This window comes from Rhipicephalus sanguineus, chromosome 1, assembly GCF_013339695.2.
Source record: "Rhipicephalus sanguineus isolate Rsan-2018 chromosome 1, BIME_Rsan_1.4, whole genome shotgun sequence".
Taxonomy (NCBI): Eukaryota; Metazoa; Arthropoda; class Arachnida; order Ixodida; family Ixodidae; genus Rhipicephalus; species Rhipicephalus sanguineus.
In genome coordinates, this window is record NC_051176.1 from 139,943,721 (window position 1) to 139,971,709 (window position 27,989).

At 45.9% G+C, this 27,989-nt stretch overlaps 1 protein-coding gene across 1 annotated transcript in view; it reads left to right on the plus strand.

Annotated features, from left to right (window-relative positions):
- LOC119399091 (nose resistant to fluoxetine protein 6) overlaps positions 1 to 27,989 on the plus strand; it is a 104,811-nt gene that overhangs the window by 61,201 nt on the left and 15,621 nt on the right. The window contains exons 2-9 of the mRNA XM_037665909.2: positions 5,956 to 6,152; positions 8,587 to 8,701; positions 16,601 to 16,688; positions 16,972 to 17,066; positions 18,463 to 18,645; positions 21,305 to 21,398; positions 23,049 to 23,150; positions 27,713 to 27,878. Of these exons, the coding sequence (XP_037521837.1) occupies positions 5,956 to 6,152; positions 8,587 to 8,701; positions 16,601 to 16,688; positions 16,972 to 17,066; positions 18,463 to 18,645; positions 21,305 to 21,398; positions 23,049 to 23,150; positions 27,713 to 27,878 (1,040 nt within the window). The remainder of the gene's footprint in view (positions 1 to 5,955; positions 6,153 to 8,586; positions 8,702 to 16,600; positions 16,689 to 16,971; positions 17,067 to 18,462; positions 18,646 to 21,304; positions 21,399 to 23,048; positions 23,151 to 27,712; positions 27,879 to 27,989) is intronic.

A 27,989-nucleotide genomic window follows, 5' to 3' on the forward strand; every position in this document is an offset into this window, starting at 1 on the left:
TTTGTGAGGCAATAACGGTTTTGTGAGGCAAAATTTGCGAGTGTGTATATTTGGTCGCATTCTTGGAAGCGCGTCAGAGAGCGCGCTCGCGAGAGGTAAACGAACCTTGCGGTTGACATTCGCCCTCTTCGTGTGGAATCACGGTATCTGTGTCGAGTGATCGAATTGGAGTGAAATTTCTGCTCCGACATACGCAGCTGTCAGGTGCAGAACGAGCTTATGCACCGGCCGACCCTTTCAGCCGAAGTGGGTGGGCGCTCGCGGACGACCGGCGGCACGAATTCTATATGCCACGGTTCTTACCAACAGTTCGAAACACGTTCGTGACAGGTGCGCTAGACACGACGCCGCAAAGACGTAACTAGAAAAGAAGCACGAGATGGGCTTCGGCGGCTGTTTCTGAACAGAGTGCGTTTCCGCAATCCGAGTACTGGCGCGTTCCTTCCGACGAAAGTTCATTCCCCGATCTAAATCACTCAGCCAAACTGCCTGCAGTTCTCTGCCTAAGAAAAATGGAGATCTTAAATGCGACCCACTAAAGGTGTCTGTCTTAGCGGTATGTATTAAACAGCACCCGTTCCCTCCTGAGACGCTACAGCATGAAGGCTGTTACAATTTTGGCGGAGTTATTGACTTCATGAGGGATACGACGTAATGGACAGTGTGATAAAGATCGCTCTCTTTCCCTTGCATCCTTGCAATGTGTATTGGTGGTATATTGACGTCCCTGTTGTATCGTTGACCGAATTGGTCAAGCTTCAAAAAGGGTCGAATTCTCAGGGCATTTTGCTCGCCAATGCCGTTTGCCGTTCGTCGGCTGCCTTCGCTATCTATTTATATGTCCAGCGTCATGATTGGCTAGGATTTGCTCTTACGAACAGTTCTGGAGAGAGAGAGAGAGAGTGCGGTTGCGTGTTTGTGCGTGCGTGTGTGCGCAGCACTTAGTTCTCTTTTCCATCGGCGGAGTATAGAGCGAGCAAACTGTTTCTATTAATATCATTTTTATACCATCTCAAAGTAAGATGGAGTTTTTGAGATGACGCAGAGGAGGGCTCTGAATAAATTTTGAGAACATGCGTGTGTTTAACAGACACCTCATCCACGGAGAACACGAGCATTTTACATTCTATCCTTTTTTACATTCTAGTGCGTGCGGCAGCCGGGGCTTGCATTAAAACACGTCACCCCGCACTGTTCAATGAAACGCACTATGCCGTATATCCCGACCTCTACGGTTCCGATTATCTTTCTTAGTCGGAATTTTGTTAGCTTATTCGATAGTCAGAGCACTCTTGCCTTTGCGCACTCGCGCTGGTTACGAAACGCGACGGTTTGATATGAACGACGGAACGATAACTACGAGGAAAGAAAAAGTTCGAAAGGGACGCGGGGCAAGCTTCTTACAGGTCTACAAACCTAATATTATGTCATATATCTCTAGGAGATGCGACGTCCGCCGCACTTGGGAACAAGCCCGTGTACGATGGCACGGTTACGGATAATGGCTGCTCTAAATACGCTGCTCAAACGTGTGTATCAATGCGCATCGCGCGCCACGTGCTAGTACAATTGCCGTTGTATTTATATAAATAGAAGGATAGACTTGGGAAGCATACGTTGGCTTACTGGAGCGTTGGTATACAGCGGCGATTTTTCCTGGAATTATGTCGAATCAAAATAAAATTGTACGCTCGGAGGCACGGCAAGGGAAGAAAGAAAGCAAAACGCAAAGCTTAGCAAAATGTATGACGGCTCCTACGTAGCTCGTCTGTACAGCAAGCACAAAAGGAAGGGCGATGGTGCAAGTCATGTAGGACAGCTGGTTAGAAGGCGCCCCATTCCGCTGAGTAAATGAGGAATGGTGCAAAGCGAAAGCACTGCTATGACCGTATAGGCCGTCACGACTCGACGAACTGCGTAATTAAGATTTCGCTCGTGCGGCTGTTAGCGCTCGAATACTCATAATTCTCGTTCGCTTTCTGTGTGTGTGTATATATATATATACATTGTAATACGTATGTGTGCGTGTATATGGTAACAGTTTCGATACGCTAAAGCAACTGGGTACGCTGTTGCACTAGCATCATTTGTTTGGTTGCACCACTCTGCCCATAAAGTGCCAGATTTTCATGAGCTCTTTCTTAAATCGTATAGCAAGGGGGTAGAAGAGGTAGGAAATGGCGAGGAAGAGAGACGGAAGGGTGGGGAGGAGGGAAAGGAGGATGGGATAGAGTAAAGCATAGTATAGAAACAATGGGAAATAGAGAAAGCGAGAGAAAGAAAGAGAGAAAATCAAAGAAAGACAGACAAAAATAAAGAGAGAGAAAATAAAAAATAGAAAGAGGAAACAAGCGAGAAATAGAGAGAGAGTGAGACAAAGGTAGGAAATAAAGAGAAAGAAAGATACAAAGAGAAAGAAATAAAGAGAGAGAGAGAAAGAAAGAAAAACAAATAAACAGAGACAAAGAGACAGAAAAAGCAGAGAGAAGAGAGAAAAAGAAAGAGAGAGAGAAAGAAAGAGAAAACTAAAGACAAACAAAGAAGGCCGCCCAGCGAGCGGCGACGGGCCCGTGCTTCGCTGTGCCAAGGTTTGCGTGACTTAGAGCAAACTTCCCGTTTTTGTTTGTTTTTTACCTAGAGGGGTATGTAAATATGTGCTTATGAGGGTGATTTTATATCGTCGCAGCTGTTGGTAATTGGGAGGGCCCCTTCGCTGATAAAAATTGCTGTCAAAAGTTGGCATGCGCAGTCTCACAGATACCGCTTAAGCGTGCGAGATTGTTTTGTCAGTAAATGCCATAAATATATATATATATTTTTCACGTTGCACCACGGGTCTGGGTTCACGCGGAAAGATTTGTTACGCGTACACAGGATGGGCCGCACGGACACAGTGTCAGCATGTAGACGCGTGAAGAAAAGCAAGAGCGACGCCCGCGTTCTGTTATGGTATGGTACGAAAACGTCGGACCCCTGGAGAGATACAAAGTTCAGTTGGAAAGCAAAAAAAAAAAAAAAAAGCATCTCGCATGGCGTTCCAAAAGATACCGCGACGGGTATACCAGTCTGACGGCCGGCTACGCGCGGGCTCTGACAAAGCGAAAAATTGCAACGACAGCTTCAAGCCGGACGATGACAGGCACCTGACATGCCGACGAGCTCGGGGATCAAGACACTGTCGAGTACAAGGAAAAGCTGTTTCCGCATTTCGCGGTGTTCGAGGCCGCTGTCTCACGCGGTATATATTGTTTATAACAGAATGTAGGGAAGTAGTCCGAAGAACTCGGCGTGGAATAGAAACAGGATAGCGCCTGCGCCTCCAGTGACCGACGACCGACGCCCTGATGCCGTGAATTGAGGGGAAAAAAAAGTTTTCTTTAGTAAACGATAAGAAATCAGAGCGGGCACAACAGAAATGATCCATTCGTCTAGATATTATTCCATTCATATCATATACACGCACACCTGCCTGACTGACATATTTGGCGATATCATCGGTTGGACGGGACACGGCCTGAGCGAACGGCTATGCGCAGATACTGATTGGGACTGTAAAATAATCTTTGCACTGTTCAAACGGAAGTTTTTTTTTTCCCCTGGCACTTTAGATATGTTGTGCCTCACTCTGGTTGTCAAGAAGCAGGACATCGCCGTGTCCTCCTTTTGCTGAATAAATTTATGTGGTGGCAGGTATCCAAGCCTTCGGCATTCTTTTGCTTTTGCGACCCTGTTTAGATTTCTCGCCATATTTCGACGCGATCTTTTAGCCCTCGCCGTTATTGGCTGCGCTACGCGTACGTGTGGCGGGAGGGGGGAGGAGAAGAAAGAAAATGATACAAAGGATCGCTGTCGGTAAGCAGCCAGACCCTCTGGACAGCGGAAACAGAGAGAGAGAGAGATACAAAGACGTAGCGAAGGGACCCAACGAATACTATATCACGAAAACAAAGAAGCGCTCAGTGCTCGTCAACCGCAGTATGAGAGATGTTGCAAAAAGCCACATATCGCTGTCCTGGCGCCACGTAGTCGTACCAAACCCCTTTGTATGTCCTTCATTGCGCGCAGTGAGAACAGCGCCACGTGCTCGGATATTTATTTGAATTCGGAGAAACGCCACGCGTTGACACAGCCGTCTAAAGAAAGCTTAAGTGGCGACTGGTTACCTTTAGCGAGCAGCCTGACACTAGGCAGTCCTTGTTCGCTATAAGTTACTAAACATGACTTGAAAAAAAAAAAAAATGGAATCCATCAACGCCGAAAGCAAAGATGAGGAAACCGAGGGGCATTGTGACCGTTGGTCGCTAGCCTTCGTTGATAACCAGAATGTTGGCAGAAGACGAAGAGAATAGTTAAGTGGTGTTAAGTGGTCGATCGATGCCTGTTCGGGGAAACAGTAACGGGGACGGAGCTAAGAATGGCTCACTATTCAAGCTTCATAATTTCATATGCGAAGCTCAATGGCGAGTTAAGTGTCTCATTTTTGTTGAAGGGGCCCTGCAACGTTTTTTTCTCGTCTGCATTCTGCAGCGCTGAAGTGTATGTAGTGCAGAATACTGAGGTGAACGCAAAAAAGAATTATCGAAATTGGTGCACGGTAGCGGAAGTTATTAGTTTTCAAACTTCAAAACCCCAGCAGACGACGAGAAAAAAAACGTTTCCTTTCGCATTCCACTCTCTCACTGACGTCAAAGGCTGGTTCCAATCACCGCGCGCCTCTTACAGAGATATGCCGGAAGACTCGCCTCGTGGTGGCCGTTGTGCAGCGTACCTAGCGTCATTTTACAATTGTTTTCAAAATTTCATAAACAAATTCTTTTGTATTTGAGAAAGTATAAAGAGAACTTTTATCATTTTTAGCGCACACTTATGTGGCCTAGCTGGGACCATATGAATGTTACATGCGACTTGTCACGTCGAACCAATCAAAACGCCCGGCCAATGTCGTCACTCCCACGTCGTGAAACGTCACTTCCGATCACAAAGATAGCCGTTGTTTGTCGCTCTAGTCCGAAACGAATGTGGTTTCTTTGTTGAAATAAAATTCTAACAGCTTTGTTCTTCGCGTTGCCATTTGCGCAACGATATCGGTGCATTCCACCGTTCCAGAGGAAGCGATGGAAACGAGACGCTTAATTTGTGTCGTAGGGCCCCTTTAACTTGTGGTCGGATCCAGTCAGCGAAAGAAATCACCTTGGTCCGGCGCTTGTTCCGGCATGTAATCATTTTGAAGTTGGAAGGCACGTGCATCTGTGGAGAGCGCTCAAGAGCGCAAGAAGTCTGCTCTACAAAAAATGAGTAGCATGGGATGACACAGACCACTGTTTACTGCTCTTGCTCCTGAGAGTACCGTGAAAACTCTTAATTCCACAGGCCCAACATATATTTAACCTATGGGCAGGTGCACGGAAAGTTATGCAGTATTTTGATGATGTTTATGACGACACCACTTGTTTCAGGCTCTGCTGCAATCGCGAAATGCTTGGTTACGTGCTTTCCATTCATGACTGCGTGATTAGAGTAATTGAGGGTCCAGCTAGAGATATCGCTGGACCAGGCTTTGGTCAGAACGTAGCCAAAACATGAATTAGTCCGCAGTATGCCATAGCGCGCCTCGTAGTATTCAGATTGTCGTTATGGCATGAAAAGAAGATCGTGCGTGAAACAATGAAATACAGAAATGCAAGGCAACAATGGAATGTGGCAACGGGAACTAACAAGCGTCCTCGATGAAATATCATATTGCCATATCAAAAACGGCTCATCACGGACAAACCCACGGTCGACAGAGCCGGCACCGGGTATTTCGCGAACTATGGCCCCGCTACCGAAATCTGTAACTCGTAGAAGCTTCGCTTAAAAACGTTCGAGCGTTCGGACTCGCTATCGTGCAAAACCGGAACAAGTCTTTTCCTACAATATCGCTGGTATTAAACCGTTGTGCTGCTTGCGCCGCAGTGGTGGACTCCTCTGGCAAGATCCCGAACGGCGTGATGGCTGGCACGGCGGCCTCGTTCGGACACTTCGACCAGTGCCTCGCAATCGAGGTGGAGGGGGATGCCTTCCGCGGGAAGTTCTGCACACTGGAGCTCTGGCTCAGGGACTTTCCAAGACCCAGCACCAACGCCGCTGACATCATCGAGGACAGCGAGTCGGTAAGCCAGCAGATTTATTTTGTTTAGCGATAACACATTTAAAGTTTTGTTGCAAACCTTTTCGCAACGTTTGACATGGACGTCGCGGATATGCGCGCCACCGAAATATATTTGTGCCTGCAAAATTCGTTTTAGAGGTTCAGTTAAAAGCGAATTCCATCAAGAGCCTGTTGCGCGTAGGCAGCTTGCGTACGAACCTTAAATGGACACTAGGACACTAAAGAGAAACACGATTTTTCTCGTATTGGTAAATTACTCTTTCACAATACCAAAATCGCCACTCTTACCGCGAGAAGACGCTTGGTAAGCGAGAAAACGCGCAAAAAGGAAATGCGGGGGGCGGCGTCACTTTGAAATTCCTGCATCAACCTCCATGACGTCATAGATTTTGACGGCGTCCACTAGGGGCTACGTAGTTCCTAATCGGCAAAAATGAAGTACATTGTCCTCTGAGGGGGCCAGAGATTTAACATACCAAGTTTCAATAAATTTCTTGGAACCAATGTCGCCAAAATACGAAAAATACACATTGAGGTCCGTGACGTCACGCTCTGAGATTTCGGCGCGAAATTTAAAAATGAAGCTTTGGCCTCGATTTCCGCCTCTGTTAATAAGCCGATGATGGTGAAATTAACGACATTAGTGTTTTTAGACTACAATTTATCAGTCTACTCGGATTCATTGTTCCCCTTTAGTGTCCCTTTGAGGCAGAGCTTCTGAAGCCTTGGGGTATCTCAACGCTTCTAAAAAGTGCCGAGGAATTAATAACTTTTTCTCCTTACACTTATACGTTTTCATCATAAGGATAATCGGAAAGCGGGGGAGGGGTTTTAAGATGTGCTGACGCTGTTAGATTCGCTCAACCAACGCTAGATCAACGCGGCCGCATTGGCGTTTAAATTCGAAGGCCATCGCGGTTGATTGTGGAACTCGCGATAATAGATAGACTTGCGATACTCCACCATTACCACCGCGTTGCTCCGCGAGTAGTCAAGCGTCCGCCAACCATACACTGTGAAACCCGAACACCGGCAAGCATTCGTCAGGTTATCACCATGGGCAGGCGTGCGCATCCGGTTCGGCAGCACTGCGCATATATGCGCGCCTACCCATGGTGATAACCGGACGGCGCGCATTATACCTCTGCGAATGCTTGCCGGTGTTCGGGTTTCATTTGACGCCGATAGTACACGTTAGGCGCCGCGCGCGGCAAACAGTATGTTCACACAAAGAAAGGGCCGGACGTTCAAAAGCCTGTTTTATTTCAAGACGAACAAAAGAAACAAGCAAAAAAGAATGCCAGTCGCACTGCGGAACGGCCATCGGCACATCTCGTAAAGCTAAGCTTAAAACGCTCATGTATCCCATAGCAGGCACGAAGCGATGCTTCTAGCGCGCATCAAACCACTCGCTTCGCGTTTTCAGTACAAAACCGACGTAGTGCAATGGAAAATCAGCATGTATAAAAACTTCCACGTGGACGCCGATGCGCCATGAGCCACAAATAACGCGCTCCACGTGCCTGTTAATGTCGTTTAAACAGCCAGTATCATCTTCCGTATCTCGGCTTGCAGGATTACCGAATTCATTCCCGCGCACGCGTAACAAAGTGCGCCAGCGAGTCTGAACTTCCAACGCTCCGTCGCCGCGGGTCCGCAAATTGTACAAATTTCTTGGCACGCACTGCGACTACGAGTCATTTAAAGAGTGCCGCTATCGCGTCTTTCTCTCGCTACTTACAGAGTCCCGGCGTGCTAATGCGGCGTGTGATGGCTTCTTTGTGCAAAATGCTATGCAAGTTTTCTTGTCCAAATGAATAATTAAGTGGTGATGGCGGTAAAATGGGAGTGGGTCACATTCGTTGGGATGACCGCTCGCGGAGCACTGGAATACCTGCTTTCCGCGAAACCCAGTTTGAGAATCCCTGCCTTAGGGCATTCATACTTGTTCAACAGAAAAAACTTTCTCTATACCTTGCCGATTTCCGCAGAGCAGATTTGTAACTGAGTATTCCGTTAGGATTCACGAATATAGTGCTCAAAACATTAGTTTTATACCAAACGACACCTTGCATATTTATATTAACCGTAGAGAGTCATCGTAAAATTGTTGAGTTCAGAAGTTGCGATAATTTCTAGTTTCTTCGAGCACTATATCCGAGCCTCGGTGAGAGTTCTTATGCTTGGAGGCGTCGTCATGTCAATGCAGGTGTCGCACTGCTATAACCTCTTTAAAACAACGTTTTGCGTCCATTTTGGGCTTTGCGATCATTCTGTCGGGAAAAGAGGCTTCTAAAGGTTTGCAGGAAAGAAAAAGAACAGTGCGTAAAGAAAAAGCACATGCTGTAGTGGTATACGTATAAACGAGGAAACGACCCTGTCGCATTGCCGATTAAGCGACGGGAGAAAAATGCCTCTCTCCTGCTGCTTCACAGGTTTTGACCTTCTTCTACGACAATGGCTACTGGCTCCAGCTGTTTCCCGCAAGGATCGGTATCTGCATACCATCCACGTGCAGTGGCGAAGACCTTCAAAAGATGGCTGGCAAAGGTATACGCGGAAAATACGCCAAAGCAAAGAAAGAAGACGATGCGTCAATTTCAACGAAACCTCACTTTTTTATTATTTTTTTTGTCTATGACCTTCATTGTGAATTTCCTTAGGGCATTTCCGTGACTTGTTTATTTAAGTTGCTGCTTTACAATATTTCAACTCCTGTGGGCACCAATATCTCTGCAATACCGAAAGCAGGAATGTTGTTGACAGTGTTCGACGCTGAAGAACAGTAAGGCTCTTATATCTACTGAATTTAAACTGTGCGGTGGTAACGCCTGTGTGAATTGCATTTGCGCTAATGCGTATTCTCTTAAATAGCGGTTCACACACGCCATTTCATTTGTTGTGCAGTGCTTTGCTATATACATCTACTCAAGTTTGATGCGCTTATCATAAACACAGCAATAGTTTTCTGTGCGCTGCTTCAGGCTTATTCGTGCGCGCTAAGCTTGGCCTGCACTGGAAAAAAAAAAATGTCGTCTTTACTCTAGTCGATCGTGCCAGCCAGTCGCGGTGTCAAATTTATGATTCGCCAAGGAAGCTAGTCATTGGCTAACACCATCTCGGCGCCTTATTTAGTATAGGAATACCGCACGTCGTGTTACTTGAACTTTTCAGTTTGTGATAGTGAGACTTTGGTCGAATGCCCTCTAGTGCTGAAATACAGCGCCCAGGATACAAAGAAAGCACTCGCGACAGTAGCGCGCTAGTTGGAGACAGACAGACAGACAGACAGACAGACAGACAGACAGACAGACAGACAGACAGACAGACAGACAGACAGACAGACAGACAGACAGACAGACAGACAGACAGACAGACAGACAGACAGACAGACAGACAGACAGACAGACAGACAGACAGACAGACAGACAGACAGACAGACAGACAGACAGACAGACAGACAGACAGACAGACAGACAGACAGACAGACAGACAGACAGACAGACAGACAGACAGACAGACAGACAGACAGACAGACAGACAGACAGACAGACAGACAGACAGACAGACAGACAGACAGACAGACAGACAGACAGACAGACAGACAGACAGACAGACAGACAGACAGACAGACAGACAGACAGACAGACAGACAGACAGACAGACAGACAGACAGACAGACAGACAGACAGACAGACAGACAGACAGACAGACAGACAGACAGACAGACAGACAGACAGACAGACAGACAGACAGACAGACAGACAGACAGACAGACAGACAGACAGACAGACAGACAGACAGACAGACAGACAGACAGACAGACAGACAGACAGACAGACAGACAGACAGACAGACAGACAGACAGACAGACAGACAGACAGACAGACAGACAGACAGACAGACAGACAGACAGACAGACAGACAGACGACAGACAGACAGACAGACAGACAGACAGACAGACAGACAGACAGACAGACAGAACAGACAGACAGACAGACAGACAGACAGACAGACAGACAGACAGACAGCAGACAGACAGAACAGACAACAGACAGACAGACAGACAGACAGACAGACAGACAGACAGACAGACAGACAGACAGACAGACAGACAGACAGACAGACAGACAGACAGACAGACAGACAGACAGACAGACAGACAGACAGACAGACAGACAGACAGACAGACAGAACAGACAGACAGACAGACAGACAGACAGACGACAGACAGACAGACAGACAGACAGACAGACAGACAGACAGACAGACAGACAGACAGACAGACAGACAGACAGACAGACAGACAGACAGACAGACAGACAGACAGACAGACAGACAGACAGACAGACAGACAGACAGACAGACAGACAGACAGATAGATAGATAGATAGATAGATAGATAGATAGATAGATAGATAGATAGATAGATAGATAGATAGATAGATAGATAGATAGATAGATAGATAGATAGAAGCTTGAGGTGTCAACTCCGATTCACGCGAGGCGTGAGATTTGAGATAAACGTGATTGAAATGCGCAAAACAAAGTCCAACGGCTCAATTATTATTTCACTTCTTATAATAACGAACTCATTCAAGAAGTAAACTTGCTCATAAATTCTTTAAAGGACAAAAGGACAGCTATGCTGCAAACGGAAGTCACATTGGAGCTCTGAGTGTCAACGAAACTTTCTTGCCAACAGGACAAGGTGTAAAGGGAGAGAAGACGAGAAAAAGTAGACAAAGATGCGAAGTCCAAAGCAAAATAACAGCCTATATCATACACGAGAAAGAAACGCGATTTCCTGGGAGTGCAGTGACACCGACGACCAGTTTGACTTATAATGCTACGACCACGCCAAAGGATGGATATGTCATACCCGAGGTCGTGCCCAGGCAATCAATTCTTTGTATGTTTCTTAAACACCCTTGTTGTCACTTATTTCCGCTCCGCTGACTTTGTCGAAAGGATTAGAGAATATGCGCTAAGGAAAAAAAAAAGAAATCAGAACCCGCATTTCTTTCTTTCTTTCTTTCTTTCTTTCTTTCTTTCTTTCTTTCTTTTCTTTCCTTTCTTTCTTTCTTTCTTTCTTTCTTTCTTTCTTTCTTTCTTTCTTTCTTTCTTTCTTCTTCTTTCTCTTTTTTTTCTCTCTTTCTTTTCTTTCTTTCTTTCTTTCTTTCTTTCTTTCTTTCTTTCTTTCTTTCTTTCTTTCTTTCTTTCTTTCTTTCTTTCTTTCTTTCTGTGGCGCCACATCCTGTGCAAACACAGAATGGCCGTTCAGCTCGATTAAGAAGCTGTTCTATTTTATTTTCGTTGCCTCGCGTACTTTGCGGCAGCTTCATCTCTGCCAGGAGACACTCAGCGATGGCGTATGGAGCAAATTACCCGGAAAACAGGCCCTTTGAAAAAGCCTACGCCCCTATGACTCATGAGTTGCTGCTTACAGTGTGATGACAAGACCACTACAAACGAGCCGCTTAGCAAGCTATCGCCATGCCTCGCCTGACTAGCTAGCTTCGAATATGCTGAACGCTCTGGGGGAGGCTAATTTTCTTGTTACGGACAAAGGCTTACTGCCACGAATAATCACCAATGTATACAAACAACTTTCAGTGGAACGACCTCAGTTTGTTGACAATGGGGAACTCAGCCGAAGGCTTCATTCCTTTCATATACAGGAATGAAAGAAAGAAAGAAAGAAAGAAAGAAAGAAAGAGAGAAAAAAAAAAAAGAAAGAAAGAAAGAAAGAAGAAAGAAAGAAAGAAAGAAAGAAAGAAAGAAAGAAAGAAAGAAAGAAAGAAAGAAAGAAAGAAAGGAAAAAGCGCTCATAATAAAGATAAAGTTCAGGCTCCCAACAAACAGATAAGAAACAAATTCAATCAATATGCCTTCTAGCATGGAGAACTGCAACTATGAGTGACTTCCGACCAACAAGAATCTTCGTGAACGAGCGTTCGACGGATAACAAACTCTGGTCCTTATACCTGGAATCGCTTTGTGTGTTGAGAGAGAGAATAAACTTTATTCACAATGTGTGCTGGCGATATGCCACAACCTTACCTCTTCTTCCGATCATAAGAAAGGCCTCCTCCTACGCAGGTCAGCACATCCGATGCTAGCCATGCGAGTCGCTGCCGAAGCTTGCTTTGAAAAAGCTGCTTTGTCGCGGTCTTGTCATCACACTGTACACAAGGAGCAGTTTTGAGTCACAGGTGCACAGGCTGCAAAGGTCCGGTTTTCAGTGTAATTTTCTTTACGTCGTGTATATGTCTCTTATGAGACATCGCATAGGCTGAAAAAGTGCGCGAGGCAATAACAATAATGATACTGCCTCACACCTTTGCCATTTGGTGTATGCTTGGAGTCATGGAGTGTCACACCACATAAAGTATATGTATAAGAAGTCGGCATCTGCTCTTTTCTCGCTAGAACAAAATTGCCTACTCTTTGCACAAAATCATCACGGATGATATCTGTCTTCGTAAATGCGACGACAGATGAGGAAACTTGTGGACTGCCGCCACGACCTCGTGTAGGACATCGTCCCTCATATTCTTCCCTTCACTTGGTCGTTTGGCTTGGGGACGTTAAACCCCAGATATTATTATCACTTGGTCGCTGCTGTATAAGCCGAAATGGCTGGTGGTTCAACCTTCAAACCTTCGAGAACAGGCTAATTATTTATCACAGGGAAGTGTGGGCGGGTAACTTGCAGCTGATTTCTCATACTCTGTGCTTGCGCCTTCGTTTAATGAGTGCAAGGTTTGGAAACTTTATGGGAACAGCACGCGCGTGAAATCCTACTTGAATCGAAAACATAAAGATGATGCATGGGCGAGGACGCCTCGCTGTAAAATCCAAGAGCCCTCCTCCCCCCCCCCCTTTCCCCCTCATTTTTTGCATGTTTTTTTTCTCGTTCATATTGAACTGTGCCATGCATATGTTTGCTTAAACTGCATCGTGCAATCCCTTCTCGAGCAAAAATAGTCCAACTGGCTTGGCAAACTTATCGCACCAGCACGTACAATCCAAATCAGGCAGCAATTAAGGGGAAAATGGAAGCTTGAGAAGATGACAATTTCTTGGACATGACTTCAAGAATTCAAGAAGTTTTCATCTCTTCAGCGCGTGTAATCGTATCTTTGATTTATATTCGTAGTAGCTTGGCAGCACTGTATACCTTCTCGAGCTGCCCTCGTTTCTGGGCAGACGCAGAATATGGGGATTACCTCAAATAATATGGATCACCTGTGAAGGTTGTGGGCGTCCTCACATGTCATTCCCATATTGGTGCTCAAGTTTTACTTTTACGCTGTGAAGTTTCGTTGGAAGCCAGATCTTATTTCGTGCCTTATCGTCAGCCCTGCCACTGCGCTATTTCTTTTTTTTTCTATTTTGCTACAATCGTTTACCGGCTATTCCAAGGTAGACATAGTTCTCAAAGATACGTCGATCTCTTGTCATTTTGGAAGCGCAATATTTAGCAATATAAGCTTCAATTGAATTTGATGAATTTTCTACCTTCCGTGTCATATATGACACCGAAGGTAGTGGAAAAGGTAGTAAATGCAACATTTTCTACCCCTTTGGCTCGTTTACTACGTTTGCTAATATTTTCTCCGTTATATTTATGTAAGAAGTTGTAGTTGTTGCCGTTACTACTTAGCGTGTCAGGGTTAGTAGAAGTTACTACTTGCGTTTGTGACGCGTTAGTAAACGTTAATATCTCTATTGGCGGCGGTATGCTATGCTGTAATTGTGATTCGGCGAAACTGTAATTTTCTTAATCATGTTGTAATAACAGTTTTGGTACAAACTTCTGGGTTCAAAACATCTAATGTAAGTCTAAGTGCATGGTTAGCTCACCTGTGCAACGAGTGCTGCCCCAAATATATATAGGGCTATATATGCCCTCAGAGTTGGTGTCTCGTAGAAGCATTGATACTGCGTGCGTGCCTGCACGTGTGTGTGTTTTCTCGTTTATGGTTCTTTTCGTGCCTCTGTGTTTACATTGTTATCTGAAGATGTCATTATTGTATTCGCCAGGGTATCATCACAGGAAGAGACAATACCATATGAGTTCACTTTTTTTATTTGAGCTGTCATGGTAGTAAAGTTGCTAACTTTCTACTACTACTACTTCCGTGTACGTAGTGACTGTGAGTAGTAAGTGTCGTGATAGTAAATTTACTAACTTGGCATTACTACCTGCAGTTACTATATAGTAAAGTTGTGACAAGCCCTTGCTACGTCAAAGTTAGTAAATACCACTATTGATTTTTAACGCGGTAGCGTTACACAGCTTCTTTAGCAGAAATTACGGTGTCGGCGTGGGCGTCGTTGCTTGTAAGTGAAAAATCAGCGTTGTTCGTGAGCAAAAAATCAAGAAATATGCAAATAAAGTAAAGAACAAAAATCTTCGGTTCGAGTGAGAATCGAACCCAGGCTTCTTCCGTGGCAAGCAGGTGTTCTACCACAGAGCTACGCCCCTTAACGCGTGCCATATTTCGTGGCATAATAATAATATCTGGTGTTTAACGTCCCAAAACCACGATATGATTATGAGGGACGCCGTAGTGGAGGGCTCCGGAAATTTCGACCACCTGGGGTTCTATAACGTGCACCTAAATTTAAGCACACGGGCCTCAAACATTTTCGCCTCCATCGAAAATGCAGCCGCCGCACCCGGGGTAATATATTGAAGAGATCTGAGCCAGCGAAAATTAAGAAGCCGGAGAATGAAACGTTTCTAATATGTTTATGAGAGTACGACGTGGGAGTGAAAGTACAGATGTAGCTATATATATATATAGTACCCATCTGTCTTGTTAGTTATATTAAAGTACTTGACAAACCAGAAACGCAGTAGTTAAGTCGACAAATTGCGCGCATTATCGCACACCGTTTCGTTTTTTTTTATGTGAAGGAAATTTGCTTCTAAATAAGCGTTGTCTTTTGTTACTATTGTTTATCGCGTACATAAGTGTGGGAATAATAACGACGATGATGCTTCGAGGAATATTTCATGGAAATAGCTAATGCATCGCTGAAACGACAAACGTAAGAGCTAGCGATGAGGGAGAAAAATATATAGATGCAGCGCGCATTCGAGAATCTATGTTAAGTGGTGGATCAAAGGCCATAAAGCTGGAAACTCGTAAAGCTGGAAGCTCGAAGAAGGCTACAGCAATGCGCTTGTGCTATGGCCGTCTTCATCTCGTCCTACGTTTTTTCGCGCTATTTTCATTCATCATGAATTACCAACTCGGTAAGTAGTCTATTCTTCTAAACTCGTATTGGAACATTTCACTTGCGTGCCTGCCACGCAAAATTATTACGACACGGAAACCCCCGCCAGGGGATCCGAGCGTATTACGCGAGAACGGGTTACACTTGCCTCTGGGGCTAACCCTATGTTTAAGCCATCTCCGAGATGGACATGGCTCTACTATTTCACTATCTTCAAGACCGGCTCACTTTCCTCGCAAGGAAAGCGACCTAACAGATATAACCAAGCCTTGTGAAAGAAGGTAACGAAAGCTTAGTTTTACTACAAACATTGTGCGCTTCAAGGCGTGTACTTGTTGCGCAGAAAATATGTCGATTCTCTGTCTAATTCAGAAGAGAATAGTGCCGAAAAGCGGTACATCTGTCGTGGAAGCACAGATGGGCCTCCGTGTAAACTGGTCCGCATAGAAGTGCTGTTGAGTGCGTGAGACATTCGGCGGCACGGCTGCAAAGTACGGTAAAGTACAGTAAGGTATGCCTAGGAAGCTTCGTTTTTAAAACTAAAATGTTTACATGCCTTGCTTAGATGAAGTAGTCGTTTCCAATATAACTGCACGCAACAATAGAATGCACGGAGCATGTAAAAGCGGAAGATTGAAGCGTTTTTCTTACTGTTGCGAGAGTCGTACTTCATTCTCCTTCGGTCTCGATAATTTTAGAAACAAAAGACATCCATAGAATCCGTGTTTGACCTGCTATGCCCCGCCACGGTGGTCTAGTGGTTATGGCACTCTACTGCTGACCCGAAGGTCGCGGGATCAAATCCCGGCCGCGGCGGCTGCGTTTTCGATGGAGGCGAAAATGTTTGAGGCCCGTGTACTTACATTTAGGTGCACGTTAAAGAACCCCAGGTGGTCGAAATTTCCGGAGCCCTCCACTACGGCGTCTCTCATAATCATATCGTGGTTTTGGGACGTTAAACCGCAGATATTATTATTATTATTTGACCTGCTATGTTTCCGTAACGCGTGAAACAGCAGCTCTGTAGTAAATAGCACAAGTCTGCACGGGACGACGTATGTACACCAACCTGCGTCGCGCCCGAAACAGTATCTGCGACAATCTGCAGTTGAAAGCGTTGTATATTTTCTATGGAAACTGGCGCATAATCGCGGGCGTTACAAGTGACATTCTTGTGCGGGACGACTTCTGCGCAGCTTCGCAGGAGATCCAGATAACGGCAAACGTCACGTCGTGTCAAGTGAAGGAGCCAATCAGCTTTTCCCAGGAGCAGCTTATCGTTCTGTGAGTACCGCCTGCTCAGCTATATTTGTGCTTATTGTTACACGCTAGTTGCCAAAGATTGTGCATTTTTTTTTCATTTTAGCCTACAGCTCCCAGTATTTCTCCGCAATTCACACTTGCCAGTATAGTTGCGAAAGGCAAGTTTCTTTCGTTTTGTTCCTCAGAAGGGGCAGCAAGCGCCACGTCTGCGTTAATAAAATTGGAGGTGGAGAGAGAGAGAGAGAGAGAGTGAATGCGGAGAGGGCTATAAAATGTCATGAAAGAGCCAATTACTATTTTGCAGCTGCATCCTGGGCGTTCTCCTGCTCCTCGCCATTGTCGGTACAGGAGTCGACGTAATCTGCATTCAAGACGTCAAGCGCACAGCGATTGTTTGCGGTAAGTGGATGTTATTTATGCGCAATACCGCGCAATGGCTCGCGCGGGACGTTTTGTGTGTTCTTCCACTTTCATGAAGGTCGCTTAACCACCCGAAGAGGAAGAACGCGAGCAAAAGTGACATATTAGCAGAGCGAAAAAGAAAACGAAGGAAAGGCGTCGCGACATAACATAGACGTAAGCACAGCTGGGTAGGAGTTATCACGAGCAACCGCCGCTGGTGACGCTGCAAGGTGTCACGTCGGTGGCGTATGCAGATCGCAGCCAATGCGAAAAGAGCCACCATCGCCTAAAATAAGTATTACGCACGAGAAAGCTGTAGTTGTATTGTATATAACGAGAGCTGCAATCTCCACACTCCGTTGTCTCTTTCTCGTGCAAGATTTTCACCACCATTTCGAACGCAACCGGGTCTGCGTACTATTTTGTGATTGGCATTGAATAAGCTGTGTGCAGTAAAGGACTGTCAAAGTACAACTGAAATTGCTACAAGCATGGTTTGGCTGCTTTTTAAGGGTCTCTCAATGCGCGTATCAAAAATTAGAAGTATCGAGCCCACCACGAAGACAGCAAAATCACGCGGCAAGACATCAAGGAGGCCCGAAAAGCAAAAAAAAACAAGAAAGGGAAAACAAGAAAGTTTGAACAAACAAGCTGTCTTAGTTCCGCAGTGCAATTACACCTAATACGTTACGTCACATAATAGGGTATCTGTGCTGGCGTTCATATGTCTGTTCCTGATGCTATTTCACTTCCGGCCTAAGGCACACGCACAAACAGCGTGACACTTAAAATCGCTCGGGTGCGGTGCGATTGACGCATGACTTTTGTCACCCAATGAGGCCCTGTCTCAGCTTTCCCAACGTAGCTGGCGTTATGCCTTGTTTATCGTTTTGTTTTTCACTTATCGACCGCTTCTTATACCCTTCTTACACAGGCAAGTTAACCGCAGTTACGACCAACCACGGTTAACCGCGTTGAACCACAGTTAGCGCCAACCACGGTTCGCCGATGTTACACGGCGCACAAGTGTTCTCGGTTAAAGCGGACTTGCATTGGCGTGAATGGCTCTGCGTCTGGCGGCAGTCCGGCGCATTCCTTGAGGTGCTCCGTAGATGACGCAAATTGTTTTCCCAAAGCCTAATCATGCTTTCCGTGGTTCGTGCAGGCCAATTCGTTTTTCACGAACGCTTGCCGGCGGGCACACGCCCTCCATGGAGGCCGCCATTTTCTCGGTTAACTGCCAAACCGAGGTCGCCAAGCTCGGTTTGGCACAACCGCGGTTAGCGGCATAACCGCGGTTTCGCATACCGTGTAACATAAGCGAACCGCGGTTACACTAACCGAGGTTTAGGCTGTCTGTGTAACACGGGTATTACTTGCCGGCATCACACAGGTCGACTGGCGGAGATCCTGGCGAGCTTCTCGCTTGTGCGCAACACTCGGTCGCTCTTCGGCCGTTCGGAGCACGCCACCGGACCACTGGAAGCCCTCAACGGAATCCGCGTCATCTCCTGCTTCTGGATCGTGCTGGGACACATCTACTTCCTCACGGACCTCTCCACCTACATCCGCTTCGGTGAGCTTTAAACTGTCCACTCAATCATGTCGACGCAGCCAGGCAACGCCACTTCGAGAATCGATAACGATTTGAACCAAGTTGTTTTGTTGTTTGGTTGGTTCCTCATGATGTGGCTCAACCCTCTACGGGGTGAAGGCCATAGATGCCTCTTTTTTCTTCTTCCTTCTTTTGTACGCAACCTCTTGGTCTTACAGATATCATCACACTTCCTTTCTTTCTTTGTCCGGCGAACGTACTTGCAATGCGGGTGCTGACGACTATCAGCGCCTCCAAGCTCACTCGAAGCTCGTTTGCGTAAATGCATGACTTCAGCTGCGCTCCGGTGAGCAAGTATTGAGTAACCCGGCCATGGTGCGACAGCACGAGAAATCGAAGTTTGCTATTACGTCATGTCGTGATCACGTGTTTGAAGGCATAAAACTGTCAAGAAAAAGTTGGTGTCGGGAAAAACGGAGCAGATTCTGAGCCCGGTTCCGACCAGTTTGGACAAGTTATGGGGAAGTTACATTGGTCGTTTTGCAAATCCCGCACGTAGTTAACACCTTAAGGGGCCCCTCACCAGGTTTGGACATTGGAGGCAAACAAACGTGGTGAGTAGGTCACTCTGTAGCGATCGTGTCTGCAAATTACGAAGCACCTCCGTGGCACAGGAACAATCGATATTTAAAACAGAACGCTCGCCGTTCGAGAAAGTGCACGCTAACGTGCACGTATCTACGTCCATCGCACTTGTTCAACCAGCCGTGTACGTAACTTCACATTGCACGTGACTTCGCTTTTCCATCCAATGCGAAGCGGGCTGCAGCTGCTCCGACAAGGAAAAAGGAATAGAAAGAGAGAGAGAGAGGAAAAAAAAGGTGGGCTCGCACGTCAATACAATAGCGCTCCTTCACTTCATGGTAACGGAGAGTTCAATTTCTTCTAATATGTCGAACAATGAACCGATTTGAAGGACTTTTTCGGTAAAGTGGTCCCCAGATGATTTTGGACGACTTCAAATGATTGTGAAGGGCATTTTGCGCAAAAAAATAAAATAAAAAGAACCCGGGGACATGAAAGAAAGAAAACATGAGACAAGCGCAGTCTCGTCTCCAATGATTAAATGAAATTTGCAATAGGACCTGGTGAGTGGTACCGTCATGTTTCTTCGGCTATCCTGTTTTAGTGTTAAATGAAGGTCAGGGACTTCAAAACCACGTTAAAAAATACTGCCAATCCTCAGGCGCACTGCAACATTTATTGTAAAAGCTTTTCTACAGCAAGTTTCGGTTTCGTTTCTGGAGGGAATAATATTTTATTATTCGTGATATCGTGACTCAGAAGGTGTTCTTGGGAGCAGCCCATTGGGGCGTATTGATGTTCGACGCAGCTCGTACGGTAGTCAGCTACGCTGCTACATCAGCCCTCACAGCGAGTGGCAGTGTAAGAGGTGATCGAGCGAGCTCTAGAAATATCGATGAGATACCGCTATCGTGTGGGAAAAGTTATGTGGGTGAAACTGGAAGCTGCGGGAGCGACCGAGCTCGGGAGTATGAACGCTCATTGAGCATCAAAGCCAATGCCCATTTGTCCACGCATTTCATCACTGCCATAATACCGGATATAAGTGTGAGAGATCGCAGTATTAATGGTGTCATTCCTACATCAAGACGAGAGGTACAAACAGAGTGAGCGGTACGTAGGTTTATCTTTTCGGGCGTTAGATGCAGATATTCGGTATGGGGCCATGATTTCGTTGATTTCAACATCGCACGCGTGCGCAGTATGTTGTGCAACTTTTCTACCCGCGTCACGGAATAGAAAGTTTGGCGCTCGATCCATTCGTTTCTGTACCCTTTCTAAATCCGTCTTTCCTAGTCGCGCCGATGTGAAATTCATAGTAACCTGAATCAGGCACGTAGCCAGGATTTTTTTTCGGGGGGGGCCCAAGGCCTAATTATTCGAAAGAAAGTCTTTTCATGGCAAAAAGAAAAAAAATGTTGTCCGGGAATATAAAAGGCTGGACGAATTTCGGGGGGGGGCCCGGGCCCCCCGGGCCCCCCCCTTGCCTACGTGCCTGACCTGAATATAATGTTCAAGGAACATGCGTACAAATGCTTTTCTTCAATCTGCGTAGGGGATCGTGAATGTGTGGGTAGGAATACGGAAACGTTATCTGCATTCCATATGTTCGACATAGATGAACATTGCCCAACAAAGGCGGTTGTCGTAATCCACGCCTACACCGGGCAACATAGTGATCTTTCTTTCTTTCTTTCTTTCTTTCTTTCTTTCTTTCTTTCTTTCTTTCTTTCTTTCTTTCTTTCTTTCTGTCTGTCTGTCTGTCTGTCTGTCTGTCTGTCTGTCTGTCTGTGTTCTGGGATAGATACTCAGAAAAAGAATAAACGCTGGCTGCGACGACAGTTGTTCTCGGATAGCTGCCTATTTCGGAATAACGGAAGCTGGAGCTCCGACACGCTGATCTATGGCGTAAGCCTTGCGACGAGCATCGGTTCACAAAACGCAGCAGCCCCTTTGTCGCTATGATTGGCCACACGGTGGGACGGATGACAAAAAAAAAAAAAGAATAAAGAGAATGGAAGCGAAGAAACGACAGCCCCACTATTTGCAGCGAGTATTTTTGCCACCATTCTGGCTTTGTTGTTTCGTTTCACAGCTTCCTTAACCAAGCTGCAAGTTCTGTTCAAAGACTTCTTGTTCACCCTGGTCGAGAACTTCACGCTGCCTGTTGACACCTTCTTTTTCATCACGTGAGTGCTCACTTTGGTTATTCCCTAAGCTTCTAGTGGTGTACGAATGATAATCCGAGCGAATGGAATGTTGTTAACGATATCTTACATCGCATTGGTGTTTACGACTATGAACCAGTGTAATCGGCTTTTTACACAATAAAAAGGCGGGGATAAAAAAAAAATGGCGTTATGAAGTGTACGAGTCATGTGCAAGAAACATGTCATTACATACGCCGGCTCGTTCCCAGCATGACGTGGCACGCCTACTTGTTTACGTAGTATATCCCAGCTTAGCCGTTACTCGTCGTACGTTTTGTCACCAGCTTACGCCTGATATCGCAAACTGCGAGAAGTAGTTAGCAGAAGGCGCAAGGAAATGTGCTAAACATGATTACATGAAGGTCGCATTTAGCTTGAAGGAATACAAAAAGTTGCCCATTTCGCAGTTTTTCTAAACGAAGTTGTACGTTTGGCGCATGGCATTATTATTCACGATACATGTGGGCAATTTTGCTGCTTGTATTTTAAATATACCTGTGCTTTCTTAGTAACATGACACCCGTACTTAAACGTAGTACTCGTGACATATGCACATGCCGAAATTTATGAAATACATCGAATTTCGCTTTTTTTCGATTAAAATAGAAACACACACACAAAAAGAAACTGTTTGCTCAACTGTCTTCCAAAATGTTCGTTTTAACGAAACATATTTGTTTTGGAGAACAGTCTTTTTTTTTGAGATTTTGAGATTTTTTGAGATTTTTTTGAATTTTGAGATTTGACGAGGCCTGATGACACATCGGGAGAAGGCGGCGTCAACACAAATGATGAAAAAAAAAAACAACTAATTAATAAAAGTCGATCAAAAGTCACGTGATACTAAGGTGCATGCATGTGAACCGACGACGTACCGAAATTCCCATGACCTCAGTGTACCATGACGCCATCAATGGCGCCACATGTCACTGAAAGCTGTGACGTCACAATGACGTCATCACACGGCATCGTCGCTTGGTCAAAGGCGGGCCGATCACGGAAGCAGTGCAAAACCACGTTAGGTGCAGAAAGCTTTCGCTGGGGGGAGTGGGGGGAGGCTTACTACAGCAGGCCGAGAAGAAAAAGAAGCAGGAAAAGAAGATGGCTTTCGCGTTCGAGTCGTCCTAGGCGAATGCATAAGGGATCGTGCGACGCCTATGTCGCCGCCTTTAGAGTTAGTGTATATTTAATAACCCGTTGCTCCTACCCTTATGATTACTGTAAACGTTTTACGCTTCTATAAGCCTAAAAATAAATAGTAGTTACATACAGAAATACATAAATAGGGTACAGAAATAGCATAAATAGTGCTTATATAAGTGTAGGTAATGTTACCAGAGCTAAAAGAGAAAGCATGTACTTGTAATTCACTAAGCAGTAAAGTGCGAGTTATATATTAATTAGGTTTAGCGTTAAGTAGCTAAAAGAAGCTGGAGGCCTACATGCAGGATCAAGTGAACAGTGATGTCCTTGAGGTTTTTGTTAGGAACTGTCAGGCATTTAAAACGGTTGTTAGCCACCGGGGCACATTGACGCTTTTGCAGTTAGTCTGTTGGAATAACCCACTATTCCTTCTCTAGTGATTGCTGTTAATCTTTATTGTCGGCTCTTTGTCTGTTCTGTCAACAGTGGCCTGCTCCTGGCATACAACCAGATGAAGAGATGTAACCAAACGAAGAGTAGCCTCAGTCTCTGGAACATGATCTCTGCAGTCTTCCACAGATACTGGAGGTAGTGCACACTTTATGTGCGTGTACCATTGCATACGTTAATAACTCCGTGGTTAGCGCATGTGTAAGCAATGAAACTTTGCAAAAGTTTGCCAACAGTTCCGCCTGTTCCGCCTTTTAAAATATCTCCCATAATTTTTTTTTACGTTTCATACTTAACATTTGATTTATTGTAGCTATGTTCTATTGTTTCAGTTATTTCACTTTTAGCTCGTTACACTATACTCGTAGCACCCCGAGAAATCACCCCAATTGGTCTTATTACTCATGTCGCGAGTATACCTCACATTTAAAGCTTTGTTCGCAGGTTAGCGCAATGTCACGTGTTTACGACGGTTACTACTAAGTAAAAAAAGATAAGATAAGTAAAAGCAAATCAAGAAAAATCACTTGGTAGGTATCTCAGGTATGCGTGTTTAAAGGGCCCCTACACAACCTCCCAAAATACAAAGAACAAGCACGTTATTCTCTCCCGGCGTTTTCCGCGTTTTCGGCGCATTTCGTGACGTCAGCAGGGTGATTCACGTGACGTCATTAGGGTTCAAGCTCTTGATTGGTTCATATACGATGGATATTAGGTTTTAATTGTCTCCTACCATGCCTGTTCTCCCTTGTTTTGCTTGACTATCCGCGAAGCTTTTATTGAAATTTCACTTCGTTTAGGGCGTCTTCAGTTGCGCAAGCGGAGATAACAACGTGTAGCCGAAAAGCTCGAAATCCTGATGGCTTTGACGCTTAGCGCTGACATTGTCCACGTAGCTCGAGGGCGCGGGTTCAATACCCGGCCACCGCTGCTGCATCTTGATGGGGGCGAAATGCAAAGAACACCGGTGTTCTTAGATTTAGGGGCACGTTGACGAACCGCAGGGTTATCGAAATTAATCCGGACCCCCCACTACGGCATGGCTCATAATCATATCGTGGCACGTACGGCCCCAGCAATAATAATAATAATAATAATAATAATAATAATAATAATAATAATAATAATAATAATAATAATAATAATAATAATAATAATAATAATAATAATCGTAGTAATTGTTATTGTTGTTGTCCACGTGTATTCAGAATAAATACGTGGCGAGGAGGGAATAGCGGCTGTAGGAAGGGTCGTGAAGGCAAGAAATTTACTGCTCTCTCGTCTTTGATCTCGTCCTTTAAGGATAGGTAAATTCCAAAACTTTCGAAGCAAGTACTGACAAAGGCGGCCCGTCCCATTTTCACCAAACTGGTACGCGTTAAATGATGACGTGGTACTATTTCAAAATTCGTCACAAAATGTGCACACATGCGCAGGTCTTCTACACAACCCTGGCCCTTTGTCTAGCACAGGTTCCAATGACATGCCATGCTCACACGTGGTGTCTGCTGCCAAGCATTACCAGTCGGAAAGTATGGTTCGATATTGACCGCACACAACACTTCGTATGCTTGTTTTTTGGCATGTACGGGGTGCGCTCAAAGTGCTTTGGTCCTACACATTTGAAATGTACCGCCACGGAAGCTACCATGACCATAACCTTCAACTTCGATGCTATTAGTTTGCCCGGAGGTGGCGTTCTTCTTGGCTTCTTCCATGGGAACTATCCGTGTGTCATGATGCGTTGGCTAGCTCATACGAACCACAATTCGTGGTACGTTAAGTGGCCACTGGGAAGCAGGGTCAAAATTTTCGCTGCTTGCTCAGACTGAGGCATTAGAATCACAGTATATATATATATATATATATATATATATATATATATATATATATATATATATATATATATATATATGAATTTACCTTGCCAGGTAACGCTTGTCTAATTGCAAACATGGCAGTCTCGCCATTACTAGAAGTTAGTGAAAAGGGAAAGGAAGGCGGGCGGTGACGTCACGCGACGTAATATTTTTGACAGCGTTGCCTTATATTGGTGCTGTCCTTGCGCAGCGCAAACCTGGGTTCCCAGAATATGTTGTCGCATATGCAGGTCGTACGCTTACTAAAGCCGAGACCAACTACACCGTCACGGAGAAAGAATGCCTGGCAATCATTTGGGCCCTTACAAAGTTCCGACCTTATTTGTATGGTCGCCCATTTGATGTCGTCACCGACCATCATGCACTGTGCTGGTTGTCGTCATTGAAGGATCCCTCAGGCCGTCTTGCCCGTTGGGCACTTCGCCTGCAAGACTACGACATCCGCGTGCTGTACCGCAACGGACGTCAGCATGCTGACGCCGACGCCCTGTCGCGCTCTCCCTTGCCTGCCGACAATGCCCACAACTCAGCGTCTCACTTTGTCGTTTCTTCCATCGATATTCACACCATCGCTACCGAGCAGCGCAAGGATCAATGGATTGCCTCACTGATAGACTTGCTGACTGATCCATCGGCCACACCATCCACTCGCTTGTTGCGTCGTCAAGCCCACCATTTCGCCGTTCGCGACGACCTGCTCCACCGACGCAATTACAACGGCGACGGCCGCCAGTGGCTACTAGTAATACCCCGCAGTCTGCGTTATGACATATGCGAGTCGTTCCACTCTGATCCGCAGTGTGCACACCCTGGGGTATCGAAAACCTACCACCGCATTCGCCAACGTTACTTTTGGCGAGGGATGTACCGCTACGAGGAGAAGTTCGTTCGCTCCTGCATCAATTGTCAGCGCCGCAAAACTTCAACGCACCTGTCGCCAGCAGGTCTGCAACCTCTACCTTGCCCTGACCGACCGTTTGGGCGCGTTGGCATCGATTTATATGGGCCACTTCCCCTGACGTCCGCTGGTAACCGCTGGGCCATCGTCGCTGTAGACCACCTCACGCGATACGCTGAAACTGCTGCCCTCCCTGCAGCTATAGCGAGCGATGTGGCCTCCTTCCTGCTCCACCGATTCATGCTGCGTCACGGTCCACCCCAGGAGCTGCTCAGTGATCGAGGCCGTGTCTTCTTGTCGGAAGTCGTCGAAGCCATTCTCAAAGAGTGCAACGTTGTTCACCGCAAAACTACTGCTTACCACCCGCAGACGAATGGCCTCACCGAACGCTTCAACCGCACGCTAGGCGACATGCTCTCGATGTACGTCGCCGCCGACCACACGAATTGGGATGTCATTCTGCCCTTCGTCACGTACGCCTACAATACCGCTCCTCAGAGCACTACTGGTTTCTCACCATTTTTCTTATTGTATGGCAGGCACCCGTCGCACACCATTGACACAATCCTTCCCTACAAGCCGGATCGATCTGAATGTGCGCCTATTTCTGCCACAGCCAGACTTGCTGAGGAGTGTCGCGAGCTCTCCAAGACCTTTACTACGCATAGCCAAGAGCGACAGAAAAGCATTCGCGGTGACACCACCAGTTCTACGTCCACGTTCCTTCCTGGAGCGCTCGTATGGCTCTCGGTTCCTACCACTGCACCTGGCCTCTCTTCCAAACTACTGCCCAAATACGAAGGCCCCTACCGTGTCGTCGAACGCACATCCCCGGTGAACTACCTCATCGAACCCATCGACCCATCCTCGGACATGCGCCGTCGAGGGCGCGACATTGTCAACGTGGCGCGCTTGAAGCCCTACCATGACCCGCTCGTAGTGACAAGTTGCTAGGTCGCCAGGCGGCTCCCTTTTCGTAGCCGGGGTAATTGTAGCGAAGCGTTCCTACTGAGTAATGGGTCGTCCTCTCAAGCGCCTTCCAGTGGGTCGTTCTCTTCTCTGAGAGCACGCTCCTCGTGCAGAGTCGGCCCCGGTTTGACTGTCGCTGCCGTGCGCCGTCGCTGAGTCCCCGTTAATAAACGTCTTGACAATATATATATATATGAATTTACCTTGCCAGGTAACGCTTGTCTAATTGCAAACATGGCAGTCTCGCCATTACTAGAAGTTAGTGAAAAGGGAAAGGAAGGCGGGCGGTGACGTCACGCGACGTAATATTTTTGACAGCGTTGCCTTATATTGGATCAGCAATATAATTCCCTTTCAGGTTTTATATAATTCTGGCAAGTTACGGTCGGTCGAAACTTTGATTGTATTCCTTGAGTGTTTATATATAACGTAATCATATGTTAATGTATTAATGAATCACTTTCATTAATACATGGGTCGCTAACTTTTTTTTTACAAAAATAAAAATAATACATAGATCGCAAACTTTTTTTATAAAAATAAAAAAAGTTAGCGACCCATGTATTAATGAAAGTGATTCATTAATACATTAACATATGATTACGTTATATATAAACACTCAAGGAATACAATCAAAGTTTCGACCGACCATAACATGCCAGAATTATATAAAACCTGAAAGGGAATTATATTGCGGACCCATGCGCATGAGCAGGTACCCCAGTGCTGGTGAAAACAAAACAAAAAAAAAACGTGCGCAGAGCACAGGTACCAGCTGTTTTCGTGAGGCTGCCTTGACAGAACGTAAGATATGTGTTCAAGTTTCACTCAAGGGCTAAGGAGTAGCCGGCGCCATAATTGTGCGCCAACATCTCCTTATATATCATATCAATAAAAAAAAAAAAAGAAGTGCTCCGAGAGTGATGTGTGCACGTGGGTTTCCTTGAGTGCAGGATGACGCCAGCATTCGGACTTGCCACGGCGCTGTTCGTGCTGATGCCGGCGTTCGGGAGTGGGCCCATGTGGGGCGACGTGCTGGGCCTGGCTTCCGAGAACTGCCGCCTCTACTGGTGGACCAACCTGCTCTACTTCAGCAACTACCTGCCATACAGTAAAATGGTAAATTGCCAATCACAAGCTCATCTCCTGCTTTCCGCATAGTTTCCTTTGTTCTTAAGGTTGATCTAAGCGGCATGACTCAAACGTATTCATCGTAAGTACCCTCAATAG